This window comes from Pan paniscus, chromosome 6 (assembly GCF_029289425.2).
Source record: "Pan paniscus chromosome 6, NHGRI_mPanPan1-v2.0_pri, whole genome shotgun sequence".
In the NCBI taxonomy this organism is placed as follows: Eukaryota; Metazoa; Chordata; class Mammalia; order Primates; family Hominidae; genus Pan; species Pan paniscus.
This window is the reverse complement of record NC_073255.2, coordinates 16,235,659-16,256,201: the sequence shown is the minus strand read 5'-3', so window position 1 is coordinate 16,256,201 and position 20,543 is coordinate 16,235,659. Positions and strand designations below refer to the sequence as shown.

The 20,543-nt window shown below is 38.1% G+C and overlaps 1 protein-coding gene across 1 annotated transcript in view; it reads left to right on the top strand.

The window, feature by feature from the left end:
* The window catches only part of THSD7A (thrombospondin type 1 domain containing 7A), a 474,918-nt gene that overhangs the window by 418,828 nt on the left and 35,547 nt on the right, over positions 1-20,543 (top strand). Inside the window, exons 15-22 of the mRNA XM_003824998.6 lie at positions 10-15; positions 1,712-1,845; positions 8,958-9,111; positions 13,746-13,890; positions 15,226-15,341; positions 19,123-19,240; positions 19,491-19,636; positions 20,074-20,248. Of these exons, the coding sequence (XP_003825046.5) occupies positions 10-15; positions 1,712-1,845; positions 8,958-9,111; positions 13,746-13,890; positions 15,226-15,341; positions 19,123-19,240; positions 19,491-19,636; positions 20,074-20,248 (994 nt within the window). The remainder of the gene's footprint in view (positions 1-9; positions 16-1,711; positions 1,846-8,957; positions 9,112-13,745; positions 13,891-15,225; positions 15,342-19,122; positions 19,241-19,490; positions 19,637-20,073; positions 20,249-20,543) is intronic.

Here is a 20,543-nt window from a genome sequence, read left to right as displayed (position 1 = left end):
CCACTCCAGGCACAGGTAAGAACTCTTAAATCTCATGCTTTTTGATAGAATCCTTCTTTTCTTAAATTTCCTGATTTCTGAGAATGCATTTCTCTTCTTGCTTTGTCTTTTATGTTTTACAGGGAGAAAATGTCACATTTTCCATTAAAGAATTTTTTTCTATAACTGTTTTATTTTTCTTTTCTATCATAGTTACCTGTGTTCCTACATTTCATATCCCTCATTGTAATATCAAGGACTGAGGTGAACAAGAGTTGGGGAGAACAAGTTTCACTTCGCTAATCTCGACAGGCAGTGACACCCATTATTAATGGTCTTGTGCTTTTCAGAGGGAGAAGGAAAAGGTGCAAGTGGACTGAAAATGGGTGGGTTGGAGATTGTTCTGAACTGATTGGTATTCACTTCAGTACAGGAGTTTAAAATAAAAGCCATCAAAGGATTAAGAAGAAGAGCATTTCTCCTTCAGTTTTTCTTTTCACTGCAAGTTGTAGGGTAATGTTTTATCCTGTGCTATTTAGTTCTATTTTTAATACAGCAACTAAATGTGAATATAATCACTTATGGCAATAATTGCAAAATTTGACTCCAACAGTGCATTTTTTTATTCCTCTTTGAGACAGGTCCACTTTATTCATTTTACTTAGGTTTTTAGTTCACTAAAATTGGCACAAAAGAATGGCTGCAAAGGGCTATTTAAATCTATCTTTTCTAGAATTCATTACATAAAAAGCTATAGTTTCTCTCTTCCCTTTCTCTCTCTCTCTCTCTCTCTCTGTCTCTGTCTCTCAGTGTGTGTCTATGTGTGTGTGTAAAATAAGGGATAGAGTTGGACTATCATAGATTAGAAAAATACTTTCAAAGAATTTTATTTAATGCTTGAGTCAGCTTGGTTGCAATGGATTAAGTGCCATTTATTTCCTTTATTTAGTCATTCTTCTCATTGAAAAAAGAACATAATTGGTTCATTGTACTAAAAAAAAAACCTGAAACCAAGCACACCACCCCAAATGTGGGACTGAAAGGCTTTATGGACCCTGGAGCAGAGACAATTTGCTTTGTTTCATGTGGCCCTCACTGCTTGGGCTTGTAGACCAATATCAGACTTTGCTTCCAAGCCTTAAATGATTGAGGATTAGTTTTAAGATGGCTTTATTTCATATTGTTTATCTTTTTAATTTAGTTTCCCATATGATACACACCAAAAATGTAAATTCTCATCATTATTTATAGTTATCTGGAAAATAGGCCAAATTATATTTATTTGGAAAACAGCTATGTTTTATACTTATTTGATTCATCAATTCATCCTTCATTCAATCATTCTGCAAATCCCTATTGAGTACCTAACATGTGAGCACCCTGGGCTAGTATTCAAGTCACACGAAACTGTAAATGACACAGATGGTCCAGAAAGTTACAATACGGTGTGTGAAGGGTCAGCATAGGAAAATATGTAACCTATCTAATGTGATCCAGTGGATCAGATTTACACCTGCAATGTAATAGCAGAGCAACAGAGTACAATATGGTTAGCCCTATCCTTTACTGCTAGAACTCTTGAGTTCTCTCTATTGCAATGTTAGAATAATAAGCAGTAAAGGAGGGGAATGAAAGTAGCTTCACAGTGAAATGATTGCTGTTATGGTGTGGAAGTCTTCCTCCTCACTCTTACCAGATTCCCTGAGATTGCTGAGAACCATGTGTGTTTCAGGTGTATGAGGTTGTCCCATGCCACAGTGACTGCAACCAGTACCTATGGGTCACAGAGCCCTGGAGCATCTGCAAGGTGACCTTTGTGAATATGCGGGAGAACTGTGGAGAGGGCGTGCAAACCCGAAAAGTGAGGTAAGACAAAGCCTAATTACACAGAGAAGCAAGACACAAAACTATCTCCCAATTGCACATGTGCCAACTTGACTGTTCACTCCTCCCCAGTCTTCTGGATAAAATTGTCTGCAGTTTTGCTTTTAGGGAATCTGTGCTCATAGAAAACTCTAAGAGAATATGCTTCAAGCAGCAGTTTATTATATTCTGGCCTTCTGATTTAGGAAGCATCACTTCAAATACCCTTAAAGAGAAGGAATAGCATATTCAATCTGAACTAATGCAGTTTTTCAACCCCAATAGCTTTTTTGCTTAAAGGCCAAATATATTTCCAAGTTCATTTTTAAAATAATCTGTTTTAAACTCTTGCTCTTTTGTATCAAACTGGCTAACTGAATACTATCCTGTTGTCCAGGAAGCTTTCTCTGAAGCCCCCAGCTGGTTCCTGCGTGTCACTTGTTCTTCTGTAGCTACACTGTCCAATAGGATAGCCACTAGCCGCACTAACTCAATTCAAATTAAAACAAATTAAGGTTAAATTAAATTAAAAATGCCTCTCCCCAGTCACACTAGCCATGCTTCAGTGCTCCATAGCCACATGTGGCTGGCAGCTATCTGTTGGACAGTGCAGACATACAGTATTTTTTGTAATGGCAGAAAGTTCCATTGGACAGGGTTGTTCTATTACACTCCATATACCCCTCACTGTGTTGAAAAGACCCCTCTTCATGTCTATCCCCTTAATAAAACTTTATAAAATTTCTTAAAACAGAGACCCCACATATTCATAGGAATTCCCTACTGCCTAACACTAGATTGATACTCGTTAAATTTTCCATACAGCATCTATCACATGATCCTTAAGGGCTCTAGAACTCTATGAAACAAATGCATGAGGTTTTATCACCTCCATTTTGTAGATTAGATTCCCAAGTGCTAAATAATGTACCAAGAATACCCATCTAGTAAAGTGGCAGCCTTGGAATTCAAACCCAAGTCTCCCATCACTCTTTTTAAATACACTGGTTTCTTTTAACCCTTCTCAGTGGCACCCAGGAAAGACAAATATAAAAACATCCAACCACTTTGGGAGGCCGAGGCGGGTGGATCACGAGGTCAGGAGATTGAGACCATCCTGGCTAACACGGTGAAACCCCATCTCTACTAAAAAATACAAAAAATTAGCTGGGCGTGGTGGCGGGCGCCTGTAGTCCCAGCTACTCGGGAGGCTGAGGCAGGAGAATGGCATGAACCCGGGAGGCAGAGCTTGCAGTGAGCCGAGATCGCGCCACTGCACTCCAGCCTGGGGGACAGAGCGAGACTCCATCTCAAAAAAAAAAAAAAAAAATGCAGCACTCGGCAACCCATGTTATGAAGAAGTTCATTCTTACCCATAACCCAACCTTTCATGCATTTAAGATTGATGTTTTAATCTACTTCAGTAGGAAAGCAGAACAAGTTAATATTTGTTTTACCATATAAAACCTTTGCATATGGACCTATATATAATTTTATGTCTAATAAAAAGTTTTATATTTCTTTTTTCAAAAGCCCATCTGAACTCTCAATTTGTTTTTTCTCTGAGGACCTTAACATAGGTGGACTGGGAATGGGGAAGATGTAGAGAGGTAATAAGTAGATAGGGACGCAGAAAAAGAGATTCTGTTTTCCACTATTCTCCTTTCAGATTATTTTTTTTCTTCAAAATAAAAAATATTACATTAAGAAGTTGATCAGGTTGGTTGTTTCATTAGTTAAAAAAAAAATTATAGGCCGGGCACAGTGGTTCATACCTGTTATCCCAGCACTTTGGGAGGCCGAGGAAGGCAGATCACAAGGTCAAGAAATCAAGACCATCCTGGCCAACATGGTGAAACCCTGTCTCTACTAAAAATACAAAAATTAGCTGCACATGGTGGCATGCACCTGTAGTCCCAGCTACTCAGGAGGCTGAGGCAGGAGAACTGCTTGAACCCAGGAGGTGGAGATTGCAGTGAGCCGAGACGGTGCTACTGCCCTCCAGCCTGGCCACATACCAAGACTCCATCTCAAACCACTGGGTTGTTTTTTCAGCTTTCCCTTCAACTATCTGTGTACATGTTACTTTTTTTTTTTTTTTTTTTTTTTTTGCTTTGTAAATAGGTAGTCTTAACATTTCCATACACATTCTAAACAAAGTAACTTTTCAGATCAATTTATTTTTTCAGTAAACAACTTCAATGCAAATAGAGAAGAGAGGTCAGTATTGACTGCGATCTCTAATCATGTAATGATGTTTCTGTTTGTTACTGATTGAGTAGTACACTTCCCTTAAATTATCCTCTGCTAATGAAGGTCAGAATGTCCTGCTTGAATGCAAGTGTTGGGTAACATTTCAGGATAGATGGGTCTATAAAAGAGGAGGTTTAAATTTATTCAATTACACTCTTCCTCTTTAAGGATGATATGGCCTATCAAGGAGTGGTGGTAGAAGTGGTTTACCTTGGTAGGGAAGGATATTTTTTTCACTGACTTTTTCTAGAATTGCCAGCACACAGTAATAATAAAAAACAGACAGATTTAGTTATTGTTGCTTTTTAAATCTATGCAGAAAATACACTCTCTTATTACCACACCTGTGATGGGCTTCTGACTCAACCCTTTGCCTACAACTTGGTTCTACACCGTGTATCTCTAATATAGTTCAGTTTTCTCAAAGTATAATTCTTGCTCCTTAGAAAGGAGAAAGGCCAAGAATTTGGAGAAAACAAAGGAATTTAAAGTGCCTTCCTTTGGGCTTAAGACTTGATCCAAATATTCTGTATTCTAGGGTGATTATAAAAATTTTTAATATAAAATAACAAAAATAAAGCCTGTAAGTATAAATGCCACAACAGGGACGTTTTAGCAATTGTGGCACATTTAAGCAATGGAATTCAGATGTAGACATTAAAATATATCTTAGAAAATTAGTCGATGACAGGAAGATGTTCATAATATATTGTAGATTTTTAAAATGGTACAAATAGGTAAAGTTTGCTTCCATTTTGTAAAATGAAAAGATATATTTAAAGTAATAGTCTATTAATAAATATAGTCTGTTATGAGTGGTTATCTCTGATGAAATTGTGGAAATTTTTATTTCTTCTGATTTTCTTAAAATGAGTATATTACTTGTAAAACAAAACAAAAAAAAAGAAAAGGAAGAGAGATGTATTAATCTGTTCTCATAGTGCTATACAGAACTTCCTGAGACTAATTTATAAAGAAAAGAGGTTTAATTTGACTCACAGTTCCACAGGCAGTACAGGAGACATGGCTAGGGAGCCTTCAGGAAACATACAATCATGACAAAAGGGTGAAGCAGAAGCAAGCATATCTTCACATGGCAGCAGGAGAGAGAAAGAGCGAAGGGGGAAGTGCCACACACTTTACAACAACCAGATCTCATGAGAACTCACTCACTATCATGAGAACAGCAAGGGGAAAATCTGTCCTGTGATCCAATCACCTCCTACCAGGTCCTTCCCAACCAACATGAGATTTGGGTGGAGACATAGAGCCAAACCATATCATTCCACCCTGGCACTTCCCAAATCTCATGTACTTCTCATATTTCAAAACACAACCATACCTTCCCAACAGTCCCCCAAAGCCTTAACTCATTCTAGCATTAACTCAAAAGTTCAAATCCAAAATCTCATTTGAGACAAGGCAAGTCCCCTCTGCCTGTGAACCTGTATAATCTAAAACAAGTTAGTTACTTCCAAGATACAATTCTCCCATTCCAAATGGGAGATATTGGCCAAAACAAAGTGGCTACAGGCGCCATGCAAGTCCAAAATCCAGCAGTTCAGTCATTAAATTTTAAAGCTTCAAAATAATCTCCTTTGACTCTGTGTCTCACATCCAGGCCACAATGACACAGGGGTGGGTTCCCAAGGCCTTGGGCAGCTCGACCCCTGTGGCTCTGCAGGGTACAGCCCCCAAGGCTGCTTTCATGAGCTGGCATTGAGTGTCTATAGCTTTTCCAGGTGCACAGTGCAAGCTGTCAGTGGATCTGTCATTCTGGGGTCTGGAGAACTGTGGCCCTACTTCCACAGCTCCACTAGACAGTGCCCCAGTGGGGACTCTGTGTGGGGGGGCCCAACCCCACATTTCTGCTTCACACTGCCCTAGTACTGAAAGCTCCACCCCTGCAACAGACTTCTGCCAGGACATCCAGGCATTTCCATACATCCTCTGAAATCCAGATGGAGGCTCCTAAGCCTGAACTCTTACCTTTTGTGCACCCACAGGCCCAACACCATGTGGAAGCCACAAAGGTTTGGGACTTGCACCCTCTAATGCAATAGCCTTAGCTGTACCTTGGCCCCTTTTAGCCATGGCTGGAGCTGGAGAGACTGGGTTGCAAGGTGCCATGTCCTGAGGCTGCACAGAGCAGTGGAGCCATGAGCCTGGCCCACAAAACCAAATTTCCCTCCTAGGCCTCTGGGCCTGTGATGGGAGTGGCTGTCATGAAGTTGTCTGAAATGTCTTGGAGGCATTTTCCCCATGTCTTGGCTACTAACATTTGGCTCCTCTTTACTTATGCAAATTCCTGCATCTGGCTTGAATTCCTTCCTAGAAAATGGGTTTTTCTTTTCTACCACATGGCCGGGCTGCAAATTTTCTAAACTTTTATGCTCTTCTTACTTTTTAAATATAAGTTCCAGTTTGGGGTCATTTACTTGTTTATCCAAATAAGCTAGGCTTTTAGAAGCAGCCAGGCCACATCTTGAATGTTTTGCTGCTTAGAAATTTCTTCCGCCAAATACCCTAAGTCATCTCTCTCAAGTTCAAAGTTCCACAATTCTCTAGAGCAGGGGCACAATGCCACCCATCTCTTTGCTAAAGTATAGCAAAAGTGGGCTTTACTCCACTTCCCAATAAGCTCATCGTCTCCATCTGAGAACACCTCAGCCTAGATTTCACCATCCATATTTCTATCAGCATTTTTGTCACAACTATTCAACAACTCTTTAGGAAGTTCCAAACGTTCCGTCATCTTCCTGTCTTCTTCTGATCCCTCCAAACTGTTCCAACCTCTGCCCATTACCCAGTTCCATAGCTGCTTCCACTTTTTCAGGTATCTTTATAGCTATGCTACACTTCTCTTGTACCAATTTTCTGTATTAGTCTGTTTTCACACTGCTATAAAGAACTACCTGAGATGGGGTAATTTATAAAGAAAGAGGTTTAATCAGTTCATGGTTCTGTGGATTGTATAGGCTTCTGTTTCTGGGGAGTCATGAGGAGACTTACAATCATGGCATAAGGGTGAAGAGGAAGCAAGCACATTTTCACATGGTGGCAAGAGAGAGAAAAAGCAAAGGGGGAAGTGCCGCACACTTTTAAACCATTGTATCTCATGAGAACTCACTATCATGAACAGCAAGGGGAACATCTGCCCCCATGATCCAGTGACCTCCCACCAGGCCCCTCCTGCAACACTGAGAATTCCAATTCAACATGAGATTTGGGTGGGGACACACAGCCAAATCATATCAAGAGAAATCTTTGAAAATAAAGATTTATGGACATAACTGCTTAATAGAGTGTTGGATATCTGTTCTTAACTCTGGATCAATAGGTAATTCTACAAGTTAATCCTTGCATATAGTGACAGCACCTACTCAAATGTAATATATTCTTAGGAGCAAATCCAACTTTTGAGCACTGAAATGTCCTGTCTGCAACATGTCTCTAAGCTGCTGTCACCATAACATTTTTTAAATGATACTGAAGGTAGAAACTTTTCCTGGGAAACTCAGATTCTCCCAAAAATATTCACAATTTGATTTATTTTTTTCAACAAGGAAATCATATCAATATCTAATTTGCATATTTTTGTGATTGCTTTTTATGTATGTATCCAGTATACAAAAAAAAATGCATAGGTAGGTATTTGTTTGGGTATTTTTTTCAGGCTACAGGCTCATTAAGACATGACCAACAACACAGTTTTCCAGTGTTTGAATGTATCCCACAGGGAAAGGACATTCCTAAGTTCAGCAGCACTGCATAGCAAGGTGACTCTGCAGAGGAGATTTGTGAATGTCCCTGCTGATTGTAAATCCCTGATAAAAGTTGGGATTCCAGGTATCACTGGCAATATAATTCAAGTGATATTTTAAAACATGACACTAGGTTTGAGAGACTTGAGAGTTCAAGCCTTCCTTTTCAACTCCTGAAATGCAGTTCTGTTCCTAAATCCGTTAAGTTGGCTGACCTTTTCCAAGTTATACATGAGAGATAAAGGTTTTCTCTCCTGCTATAATACTTAAGTGCCCAGAGAGATTATTTACTATGGTAAAAGTGAAGTCTGATAGTAGCCATGTTAATTAGACTCCCAAAAGATGAATAAGGAGCCCTTCATGACTGCTTACAGGAGAATAAAATGGAACACAAACTAACAATTTTTTCAAGTCAAGTAGTAGGAAAATCCAAATAACCATATTTACAGAACCTATGCTATACCAGTTATAATTGTTTTTTCACTTCTCACTTTCTTTTAAGATTCACAGCAGAAGGGAGGCTAAAATTACTTTTAAAATGACAAAATGAATCGATAAATGCCTCTAGTTGTTTTCAAAAACACTCAATGAAATCTCCCACTTAGAGATTTCAGTGTGCCTGGTCTCTCATCACTTATAAATCAACTAACTCTACCTTCTCTATGAAATCCATCATTTTCTTGAAAAGAATAAATGCATTATATGCCAAATTGTAAGCCCTCTACGAAGCTCTTTGGACAATTCCTCATTAGTTTCTCCCTCATACATGTATAAATGACCCTCTTCTTTCAGAGGAAGCTTGCATAACATGCAGAGTTTACATACACACAGTGGCTCTTATAGTCAAAGACTCATGAATGCAAACACACATTTTTGAATCATGCAGAAGCACTATAGATATTTAGGAGAGGCAAAGATCTTTTTAAGTCTTCATTTGTGGAGAATTTTATTAGATAACAAAGCTTCCTACTCCCCACCCCCATAACGATGTCTTAAGGAGAACCATCTGTCCTGTGGGTTGGTCATTCTAATTGTCCGGTTTTCTTTACGTCTAGAATGTATGTATATTTTCTAGAATATGTTTATGTTCTTTTCTAGATGCATGCAGAATACTGCAGATGGCCCTTCTGAACATGTAGAGGATTACCTCTGTGACCCAGAAGAGATGCCCCTGGGCTCTAGAGTTTGCAAATTACCATGCCCTGAGGACTGTGTGATATCTGAATGGGGTCCATGGACCCGATGTGTTTTGGTGAGATGATTAGCCTTTTTATTAATGTAGAGTTTATTTAATTATTTGCCACTGAAGCTTTAAAGACATTATTTTTTAAATATAGTAACTTCAATGTAAAATCTGTTTGTTTGCCATATTTAGCAAAGCAAGGTGTGTCTTCTCTGCCACATCATTCTATGACTGTGCTATTTAAAGTCTGTAATGTTTCCTCTCACACTAGAACAGCTCCACCTCTTGCAAGTTTTACTAACCCATCATCCTAATCCAGCACAAAAGGCCTTCAGTTTGCCTTATAAATACACAGCATGTTAAAAACTGCAGTGGTGATAATGATTCCCTCCAGGTAAAAGGGAAAATGAATGAAGTAAAGGTACTTTAATGGTGTCAGGTTATTCTCATCCATTGCTTTTTGCCCAGTACCTTTTATTTAAATGGTAGGAATAATCTCTCACACAGTGGGAATACAGCAGCAGGGGTATTAACATTAAAAAGCAAAAGATACTGGGTAAGAAACTAAGTAGAAGAAGAAAGCTGTGCACCAATGAATCTCTCTTTACACACTGACTCTGTGTCTCTTTGGGCCTGGAAAGCCAGCTGAGAGTTTCAAATCACACAAAGCTTCTATGTTTCAACAGCCAGTAGGGGCTCATCCACGAGACTCTGGGAAGAGAGTCATTTGAAACAGAACTGGCTGCTTATGTAAGACATTTGGCTTACCCATGGGCACCTTTGTGAAACTGTACATTTCAAAAACAGCATCAAAAGCATGAGAAAAATAACTAATATGGAATTATTTTGTTGAAATACAATATAAAACCATTTCAAAGAGGATTTTATGGTGTATATTTTCCAAGGAGAAATTGATATTCCATTTCAGTGTTAAAGATACTGATTAGCAGACAACTGATATAGCAGGAATAAAACAAAGATGGCAGTTGATTGGAATGCAAGTTACACTGTAATAAAGAATCAGCTGTTTCACAAGGATATACAATTGATTTTCTGTTCTAATTTCAAAGCATCAGATTTGAAGTTACATCAAATAATTGGGCTACATGCTACACTGTCTGTGTTTATAACAGTGAGATTTTTTTGTCAGATATTATATTATGAAGAGATTCCATTTTTATAAAAATAGGAAATATTGAACCCAGGCCCCTTCTTAAACTTATTAATAGGGATTTTAATAAAAGGAACCACTAAACTGGAACTTTGTCCAGTAGGTTTCTATATTAAATGATCAAGGATAATCTTAGAAGAATTATTGAGGCTCTATTATTTATAAAAGAGAGTTGGTGACGCATCTTTTATGTTTCTGAGAGTTTGCCAATAGGAATGTTTGGATAGGAATAAAATTCAATGAGGTGAATAAACTGTGCTTCCTGGGCTTTATATTTCTTTAAAGAAAAACCTCAGAAAAATTAAATTTAACAGTTTAATTGAGCAAAGAACCATTCAAGAATCGGGCAGCCTACCAAACCAGAACAGGTTGAGAGAGACTCCAGCACTGCCACGTGGTTGGAAAAGATTTTGGGGCAGGAGAAGATAAGTGACATACAGAAAATGATGTACAGAAGTGAGGTTCAGAAACAGCTAGATTGGTTACACCTCGACTTTTGTGACAAACAAAATGAGTAACTAAGGCAAAAGTCCCAATCAATCGAAGTTTAATAAGCCAGCTTTAGGACACATCTGGGAAAAAGCAAGGAGGTTTTCTGAAGAGGTGTTCAGGAGGTTTTATGTTTATACTTTCCCTTAAATGGGGGGAGGCACGTAGGAAGAGAGACAGGCATTAAGGCAAATAGTTATATTCCTGTGAGACTTTAGTTAGTACCCCGTAATCTACATTTTACATAAGGTAAGGTGAATGTTCGAAGAGAAAAAGGTAATAGAGGAAGAATCAATTATGCAGGCATCTCTGGGTAGGTGGAAGAATGACTGATCTCCTCTTGTTTTTGTTCTGAACCTGGGAAAATAAGCTTGTGATTGATAGCATCAGTGTGGAATCAGACTTTAGTTTTGGGAGTTAGACTTAGACTGTAGACCTAAAGTTACAATTGGTATGTCCTTGTTTGTGGGAGGCCATGAAAGAATTTACCTATGAATCATCTATGGGAGCAAGTTATTCATGATGCCCGAGGCCGTTTATCTTTCCATGGGAATCTGGCACAATGCTAGCAATAGCTATTCATTTGGAAGAGAATGTTGCAAGACGGCCTCCAAGCTTACCCTTCCCTTTTGCATAGGGAGTATGAGATCCTGAGATTTTTAAAAAACTTTCCTTTACATTTGTCATATTTGAACATGATTTGAACAATTGGCCACATTTGAAACTCAGTGATTGCACAAGAGTAGGTTACAGTCTGTTTACACATCCAAATAGGGTATAGTTCACTATGTGTGAAGAAACCTTTAGGATGAACTTGTATGTAAGGAGACAGCGTTAGCCTAAATTTAATTTGACATGTTTTACCTTTAACTCACATTGTTTCTTCACTCAGGCCTTCATTAAACAGATACCAATTAAGCTTTTACTGTCCATCAGTAACGGTGTTAGGTAGGGAGAATATACAGCTATCTAAAACATAAGTCCTCTCCTAGTGCACTGCAGAAACGAACAAGACCTTTATATAATACACATTATGTTAAAACAGATAGTGTTATTCCAGTGTGACCAAAGTGCAACGGAAGCAGGGGAGGAGGAAGCAATTATTTTAGGCCTTAAAAAGTCCATGGAGGCTTGTTCCTGGTTTCTTACTGTTCTTAGAAACCAACTGTTTTCAGAAGACTGTACCAGTAGATGAATGGCAAGCCAGTCTTTTTAGATGTTGTCAACTGAAGAATGACAAGGTTCATAAATTTAGAAAGGAGAGCTTTACATCTCATAAAGGGTTGCAGCCTGCAGGGTGGCCATCCTGACAGGCTGGGAATCATAGCTGCCAGCCAGAAGCCAGAAATAGACACTTCTAGGGAATGGAAAGGGAAGAGTAATTTGTGTTGAGCAGGGTGGCCAAATATACATATTTAATAAGCTATATGAGGAGTCATGAATATTTATAAAAAACAAAGAGTATGCATGTGCAATTGAGCTTTATGCCCCCTCGTGTCCCACGTACCAAAAATGGTGGCATTAGCATGATCCAAGGGTGGGATTTTCAGTGCTCTAATGTCAAAAGGTGAAACAGAGGTCACAGAAACCCTTACTGTACATCCTCCATGGACTACCCAGAACCACTCCTTGGTCAGTGGTTTCTTATTAGGAAGAAATGCTGGTTGGTTGTTTTGTTGCAACCATAAAAGGGAGAGGCAGTGTCAGGCTGTAACCACCCATGGGGTTCTTCCTGCCTGCTGCACAAATAAAGACCAGGGTATTGCAGTAAAGAAAGAGTTGAATAGACATAAGGCCAGCCATGCCACATGGAAGATGGAGTTAGTACTCAAATCAATATTGTCTAAGGCTCCTAGGTAGGGGTTTTTCAAAGGCAGTTTGCGGGAAGGGGTGGGACTGCCAGGGAATGGGTGCTTGCTGCTGATTGGTTGGGGCAGAGATGAAATCACAGGGGTCAAAGCTATCCTCCTGCAGGCTGAATTCTTCTGAGGGGTGCACAGGAACTGGGTTGGCAGGTCCAGGTAGAGCCCTGGGTGTTAGACATGCAAAAAAATGGAAAAGATATCTCAAAAGGCCAATCTACTATAGTGGTGTCATCTGCAGGAGTAGCGAGCAATCATTTATGTCTACACCTTAGCATAATTCAGGTTCCTCTCCTCTCCCAGCCTGATGGCCTTTCATTAGCTTTACAAAGGCACTTGAGTTTGGGGAAAAGCCTGTTATTTAAACTATAAAGTAAATGTTTCTTGAAGTTAGCTCAGCCTGAAAACCCAGGAATAACTAAGAGAAGAGCGAGATGAAGGTGGGTTAGATCAGATCTCTTTTACTGCCATAATTTTCTTACTGTTATAATTTTTGCATAGGCAGTTTCAAGACAATTGGTTGATCAGGTGCAGAGTGAGTTTTTCCAAAGGGCTTGTTTCTGTATAACCCTTAGGGAAGAAAGCCTAAAGGCCGAGAACTCAGTTTTCAAGGTTTCTCTGTGGTCCCTATGGCCAAGAGGGGGTCCATTTGGTCAGTTGTAGGTCTTAGAACTTTATTTTTTTTTCTCAATTCTAAATTAAGAATTAAAATTAGAATTTAGAATTAGAATTGTTTATATGCATGTATATGTGTGCATCAGGAAAAGGAAAGTCACTAACACCTAGTCATTTAAAGTTATTCTTAAAATGTCTTTTAAGGCCCAAAAGACTATATGTAATCCACAAACATATAATTATATATATAATAATACACATATAACTTTATATATATAATAGCATAATAATTAATATGACCACCATATGTGTGGCTGTGTATAGGTGTGAGGTGATGTGTGTATTAACATTTGACACATGGCATCTTATAGCTAGATGGTACATCAAAATCTCATTCAACACCTTTATTTTATACATTGAACAACTGAGGCATAATGAGGTTGACTGACTTTTCTGAGTTAGCCAGTGGCCCAAATGTTCTAACTCCTGCTCCAGTGCTGTCTCTAATATACCAGTTGTGTAGCTGAGTATTCACCTTTCTGAGAATTTGTACTGTTCTTTTTAAGCCTTGCAATCAAAGCAGTTTCCGGCAAAGGTCAGCTGATCCCATCAGACAACCAGCTGATGAAGGAAGATCTTGCCCTAATGCTGTTGAGAAAGAACCCTGTAACCTGAACAAAAACTGCTACCACTATGATTATAATGTAACAGGTACATGGATCATCATCTGATCACAGAGTTAAGTCCAAGTCCTGTGTCTGTCAGCTCTGAAGCATTCCTGTCAGTATAGTTCATCTCTATCTGTGTGCCTTTTGGATATGCTGCTTACTTTCCCAGAAATAATTACATATTAAATGACAGAAATACTTATCTGGGTTTTTTTTTAAGTAAACACTAAGATAGAGGAAATAAAAATGTCACACAGACACTAGCCCTTAAAGTAGGTTGTGAATATGCTAAGTGTTCCTACATAAGACAACCTCTCACTTTGGGAAGGTGAATCTAAAATATTTTTGGCACAGGTATCAGATTTATTCAAAAATGTCTTTCTTTTTCAGAAGATGCTTAATTGCTAAAACATACTGGGGCAACAATTCATGAGGTGTGGGCAGTTTATAAACATGATTAGTCAGCAATCTTAAACTTGCCAAAGATTATAAATCAATGCCATAAAAGGTGCAGGTAAAAATTGATGAGTATTTTCAGAAAAACAGACTTATTATAAGTTGCATTTTTCCCCTAAAACTCATTTAATACCATCAAGGTGCATACTCTAGGAAAGAAAATCTTTTATTGGTTTATATGAATTGGGACAACACGAAAGCTTACTTTGGAATTTTTCCCAAGTAATTTTCACTCTGAAACAAACTCAAGAAACTGTACAATGACACATAACAGTCATATTGGCTTTGTTTCTTTTGGTTTTTCTCTTCAGTTTCCTTTGATGATACAAAAAAAAAATCAAAGTTATCATCTGGGATGTGCTATGTTACCCAGGGAAAGAGGTGTCTTTTATATCTTCTTGAGAAAGACATAAGAGAATTAATAAATATGGCCAAAGTGATTTTTATCACTTTAATAAACGTATGCATTTTCTTGCATTCTAAATATGGATAGGAAATAAAATGTATGTTTTATTTGAATATAACTACACAGTTAAAGTACCATCTGTCACAATTATGATTATTTGGCTAAAAGTAATGCTAAGATTTTAAATTATATTTTTATTGGGAAAGAAAGTTTTTAAGTGACATTGATCTGTAGGCCAAAGCCATTTTTACAGTGTCACCAAATGGCTAGCTATCAAGATTTTCGAGTAGACATCTGCCTTTAAGAATAATCCCTGTAGCTATGTGCAACCCCAGCAATTCCATTTGACTCCTGATACGTTCAAAGCTGGGACCCATATGCTCTGCATGGGGGATGATTGATTATGGGGCTTAGGAAGCAGTTGTGAATTAAATATGGGATTCAGGTCATCAGAGTTTCATTTGAAATCTGTTTTATACTTAGCCTTCTGTTCTGATGGGCTTCCCTTTTTTTCAGACTGGAGTACATGTCAGCTGAGTGAGAAGGCAGTTTGTGGAAATGGAATAAAAACAAGGATGTTGGATTGTGTTCGAAGTGATGGCAAGTCAGTTGACCTGAAATATTGTGAAGCGGTAGGTGGATGCTGTGTTATATCTTCGCGAGTAAATTCTTCCCTAATAATTTCAATTCATGCTGAGCCAAGTGACCCGTGCTCCATGCAGCTCATTGCCAGCAGATGTTTTCTGCAATATTCACAAGCTAAGTATGTTCTTGAAAAGACACAATGTCCAACACTACTGATTCATACATATAATTTCCTGTATTTTCTTCTGCTTGGAGCCCAAAGGTATGCTAATTAGCCTATTCTGAAAAAAATGCTTGGGGAACAATACGTAAGGTGAATAAAAGCAATAAATTTTAATCAGACTACTTATCATCTTTGTAATTTGATGTGAATTTTGTGTAGTGCCTGGGACACCTGCCAAGGTCCATCATTTATTCTCTTTGTTGCTAAACATTGATCACATGTGGTTTCATAGCAGATTTTGATATTAGGATCTAATACCCAGCTGTGACCATCTAAGTACTCAGGTCTGATTAAGAGAAAGCCTCAAATTCACACAGAGGAATGAAGTCAGCCATTACTATCTTCTAGGTACAGAGAATTGTAACTGGTATTATCTAATTGATTAAAGTAATATCACACCTAGATGTGAGCTTCTGAAATGTGAAGAAACATATTTGTCCTTTCTTAGTTTTTATGAAGCTACACTTTATGTTGTAATAATTTTATCTAATTTCCATACCAAAAACATGACAAATGTTGACTCTCCATGCATCTGAGGTCCACTAGGTCAAATACCAACCAAGATAAGTAGGAGCCTCAATAGATCTGGAATAGACTAGAAGTGGTTTGTAACCTCATTAGAGTTCAGTATACACAGTCACCATGTGTCTTCTGTCTACACATCCTGGGGTTATTATAGCCCACAGTAAATTGTTCCTATACCTAGGGGAAAACTCTAAACAGAAATATTTTAATTCATTTGATATGTTTATCATGTGGACCTAACTTAACTTTCTTACATCTCTGTTCATGAGAGCAGAGCACCCACATGTGTTGAAAACACAAATTTATTTAGTTAATAAATGCCTCCTGCAATAACCTTGTAACGTTACCTAATGTATTCATTATTTAAACTTGAATAATTGGAATTTTCACACTTGAATCATTTTAGTTTCATAACCAATAACATTGAAGCAATATAACCATTATAAGAATAATGTCAGTATTGAGCCGGGTAGGGTGGCTCAAGCCTCTAATCCCAGCACTTTGGGAGGCTCAGTCGGGCGGATCACCTGAGGTCGGGAGTTCAGGACCAGCCTGACCAACATGGAGAAACCCCATCTCTACTAAAAATACAAAATTAGCCGGGCGTGGTGGCACATGCCTGTAATCCCAGCTACTCAGAAGGCTAAGGCAGGAGAATCGCTTGAACCCAGGAGGCAGAGGGTGCCATGAGTCAAGATCACACCATTGCACTCCAGCCTGGGCAACAAGAGCAAAACTCCATCTCAAAAAAAAAGAACATCAGTATTAATGAAGATAATGGTCATATACTGGCTGGAGAGCTTGCTGTGATCTACTTCTGGTTGATTAGTATGTCCTTTTTTCTGCAAACATAAATGTACTCCTTGGTTGGAATGAAATATAAAATAAATGAGAGCTTTGCAAAAGCTGAAACCTAAGCATACATGACCAATTTTAAACCATTTCATATGATTAAAGGACAAAGCTGGAAACCGAATTCTTGATTTCTTACATCAAATATGAGTAAAAACCTGGGAAATAACTAATTTTAATTATATGGGAGCCTAGATGACTTTAAGCTTACATGCAAATATTACAATATTTGAATGTTGCATGGCAATTAGGGACTCCTAGTTTTAACATTCTAGCAAACACTGTCTTCAAGGACTTAAAATTCGACTGTGCAACCCTGCATTCAGTGCCACATCAGTAGGTAACACTGGCTGCTTCCCTAACAGCCACAAAGAAAGATGGCATTGTTATCCAACAAAGAGGAAAATTAGAGTTAAACCTAACTAGCATTTATGTAGTATTTTTATCTTCAGTGTTTTTCAGACATTTACTCATTGGATACCTAGTAATTGGTTTTTTCTTTCCTATTTCTTAGATTTTTGAATAGATTTCTTTTTAATTTATTTACACACACATTTAGGTAAATGAGAGAGCGAATTAAAAGAGAGATATGATCAATGTAAGGAAAAAAGTAGTACAGGACTAAAATGTGTAAGTGGTGGATATGTAAGTCAGTAATAATTGAATCCTGTGATTCAAACTCTCCCCATGAAACTATTATTTACCTTAAATGTAACACTTATTTTTATCATATCACCTCAAGATTCCTATCTCCAACCTCCCATGACTTTTAAGAGGCTTTATGAGGCTTCGATTGAGTGATATGGTAAAAGTTTTCATACCAAATACTCAGCTCTGTCAAGTATTACTGGTGTAGAATATAATGGGAGTGCCTGCAGAGAGATGTATTACACAAAGCTTTGATCTGATCCTCTCTCAGTGGATAACTTAGAGCTAAGAGCTATACTTGAAACACAACGTAATGTTTCAAAATAAATTTTTGCCATTATCTGCTGTATAAATTAGAAAATATAAACTTCTCTTTCATGCAGAAATAAAAAAGGTCTTGGAAATTCCAAGAATTACTAGTTTTAAAAACTTATATTCTCCTAACAAGCTCTTACATTTTCCAATTTCTTTTTCTTTCTTTTCCTTTTTTTTTTTTTTTTTTTTTTATTTTGGAGACAGAGTCTTGCTCTATTGCCCAGCCTGGAGTGCAGTGGTGCCATCTCAGCTCACTGCAACCTCCACGTCCTGGGTTCAAGCAATTCTCCTGCCTCAGCCTCCCAAGTAGCTGGGACTACAGTCATGCACCACTAATCCCAGCTAATTTTTATATTTTTTTAGTAGAGGTGAGGTTTCACAATGTTGGCCATCATTGTCTCAGGTGATCCGCCCACCTCGGTCTCCCAAAGTGCTGGGATTACAGGCATGGGCCACCACACCCGGCTGACATTTTCCTATTTCAATGCTACTTTGTACCACAGAGATTTTAAATGTTGGAATATACAGTAGAAGAATTTGAAACCTCATCTGATATTTTTAAAGCAGAATATTTAAGTAATGGAACCAAATGCCAATAAAATGGCACAACATTATTATCTGATGAGAAGGTTTGACACCAACATAACTGAATTATACCACAGTTAAGTTTTAGAAGTGAAAATCTTTGTTTTAAAAAATGCACATAAAATATTCACAATCAAAAAAAATTTGGCGACCCATATTTCTTTTTTTAAAAGATAGCTGATATTTTATATTATTTCAATACATGATATCATTAGTTTTGAGTATGAATTTATGTTTAGAATCTTTTCCTTTTGCTTTTCAGTTTAAGATATGTAAAAATAAATAATATCCCTAAGATACAGTTGTAGATCAAAATATTGATGATACTAGTTTTTACCTAATGGAAAGTATTTATGCTTATATTTATTTGTTCCTCATTTAGGGAAATTCAACCAATTTGGAGGTTAAATCTACTTTTTTACATTGCTTATTGAAAACACTCAAACAATACATAAGTATAGATTCAATGGGCCCCTTCTTTCATCCTGTGCCCCTAACTTCCACTCTCCTAGGTCAAACCACTTTATACTTTCAATAGTTTGGATGTTTGTCCTCCAGGTAACATTTTATTCTGTTATGTGGCTTGCTTTTTCTCCCTCCCTCTCTTCTCTCGTCATCTCATTCTCTGGCTCCCTCCCCCAATTTACAATATACATCCTGATCTACCTCTGTTCTTCCAGCTTGGCTTGGAGAAGAACTGGCAGATGAACACGTCCTGCATGGTGGAATGCCCTGTGAACTGTCAGCTTTCTGACTGGTCTCCTTGGTCAGAATGTTCTCAAACATGTGGCCTCACAGGTTTGTTTGTACCATAACTTATATTAGGCTAATGGTCAAGGAATATGAAATAAAATATCCCTCTTGCTTTAACCCATATCAAATAATCTTCAGAAAGGTTGGATTGGTTGTCTTTCTTTCCAAAACATCTAAGCCTTACTTGTTCCTGGATTGCCTCAGGAGATATCACTGTGATGCCTTCTCCCAATGAGATATATGCTTGCAAAACCATAACATATATTAAAGTTGCATCACTTTGTATCTCTTAAAGGAAAAATGATCCGAAGACGAACAGTGACCCAGCCCTTTCAAGGTGATGGAAGACCATGCCCTTCCCTGATGGACCAGTCCAAACCCTGCCCAGTGAAGCCTTGTTATCGGTGGCAATATGGCCAGTGGTCTCCATGCCAAGTGCAGGTATCAAATCTCAAGAAGTTGTCAGGAAGTGTGTACTCTATCTGCAAAGACTTCATCTGCAGAAAAACAGATAAAAATAATGTGTTAGAAATATGTTTCAGAGCTCACAGATGACAAGCTTCTTAAAATTTATATGTACTTGCCATTTTATAAACATTTAATTAGTTTTGATAACAAAAACTCCATGCCCTATATTTTTTAAATCATTTGGAGACTGATTCATTTTAATGAAAATTTATTTTCCTGTCTTTAGCTAGGAAACAAATTGTTCAATGTATGCTTTATTGCTAGTGCCCTATAGGGCTTCTTCCCTAGGGTTTCAAATCCTTCTCTAAATGTTCATAAATCACAGTCAGTGGTGCAGAGATAACTAAGTGATGAGCTCTCTAATGAAGTATTTCTCTTTTTCTAATTAGTTATTTCTTCCTCCATTCCAGGAGGCCCAATGTGGAGAAGGGACCAGAACAAGGAACATTTCTTGTGTAGTAAGTGATGGGTCAGCTGATGATTTCAGCAAAGTGGTGGATGAGGAATTCTGTGCTGACATGGAACTCATTATAGATGGTAATAAAAATATGGTTCTGGAGGAATCCTGCACCCAGCCTTGCCCAGGTAACAACGGCAAAGGAGAATTCATATTCTGATTATTTTTTCCTAGGACAAGGGCCATGAAGGGGTTGCATATAAAGTATAAGTTACAGGATGTCAGCAGTCTTCTTATTCAGTAATATCTATGCCAACAGCTCAACACTATGCCTGTGGGGAACGGGACGCTGTCTCATTACTGCCAGGTAGGGGTGAAGTCCAGGTCTCCCATGTGGCCTCTCAACACGCTCTGGAGTTTTAACATCTGCAGGAGATGGTATTTAAGGCCTTAAGCCCATGCTCCACAGAAAAGGTATGAAAT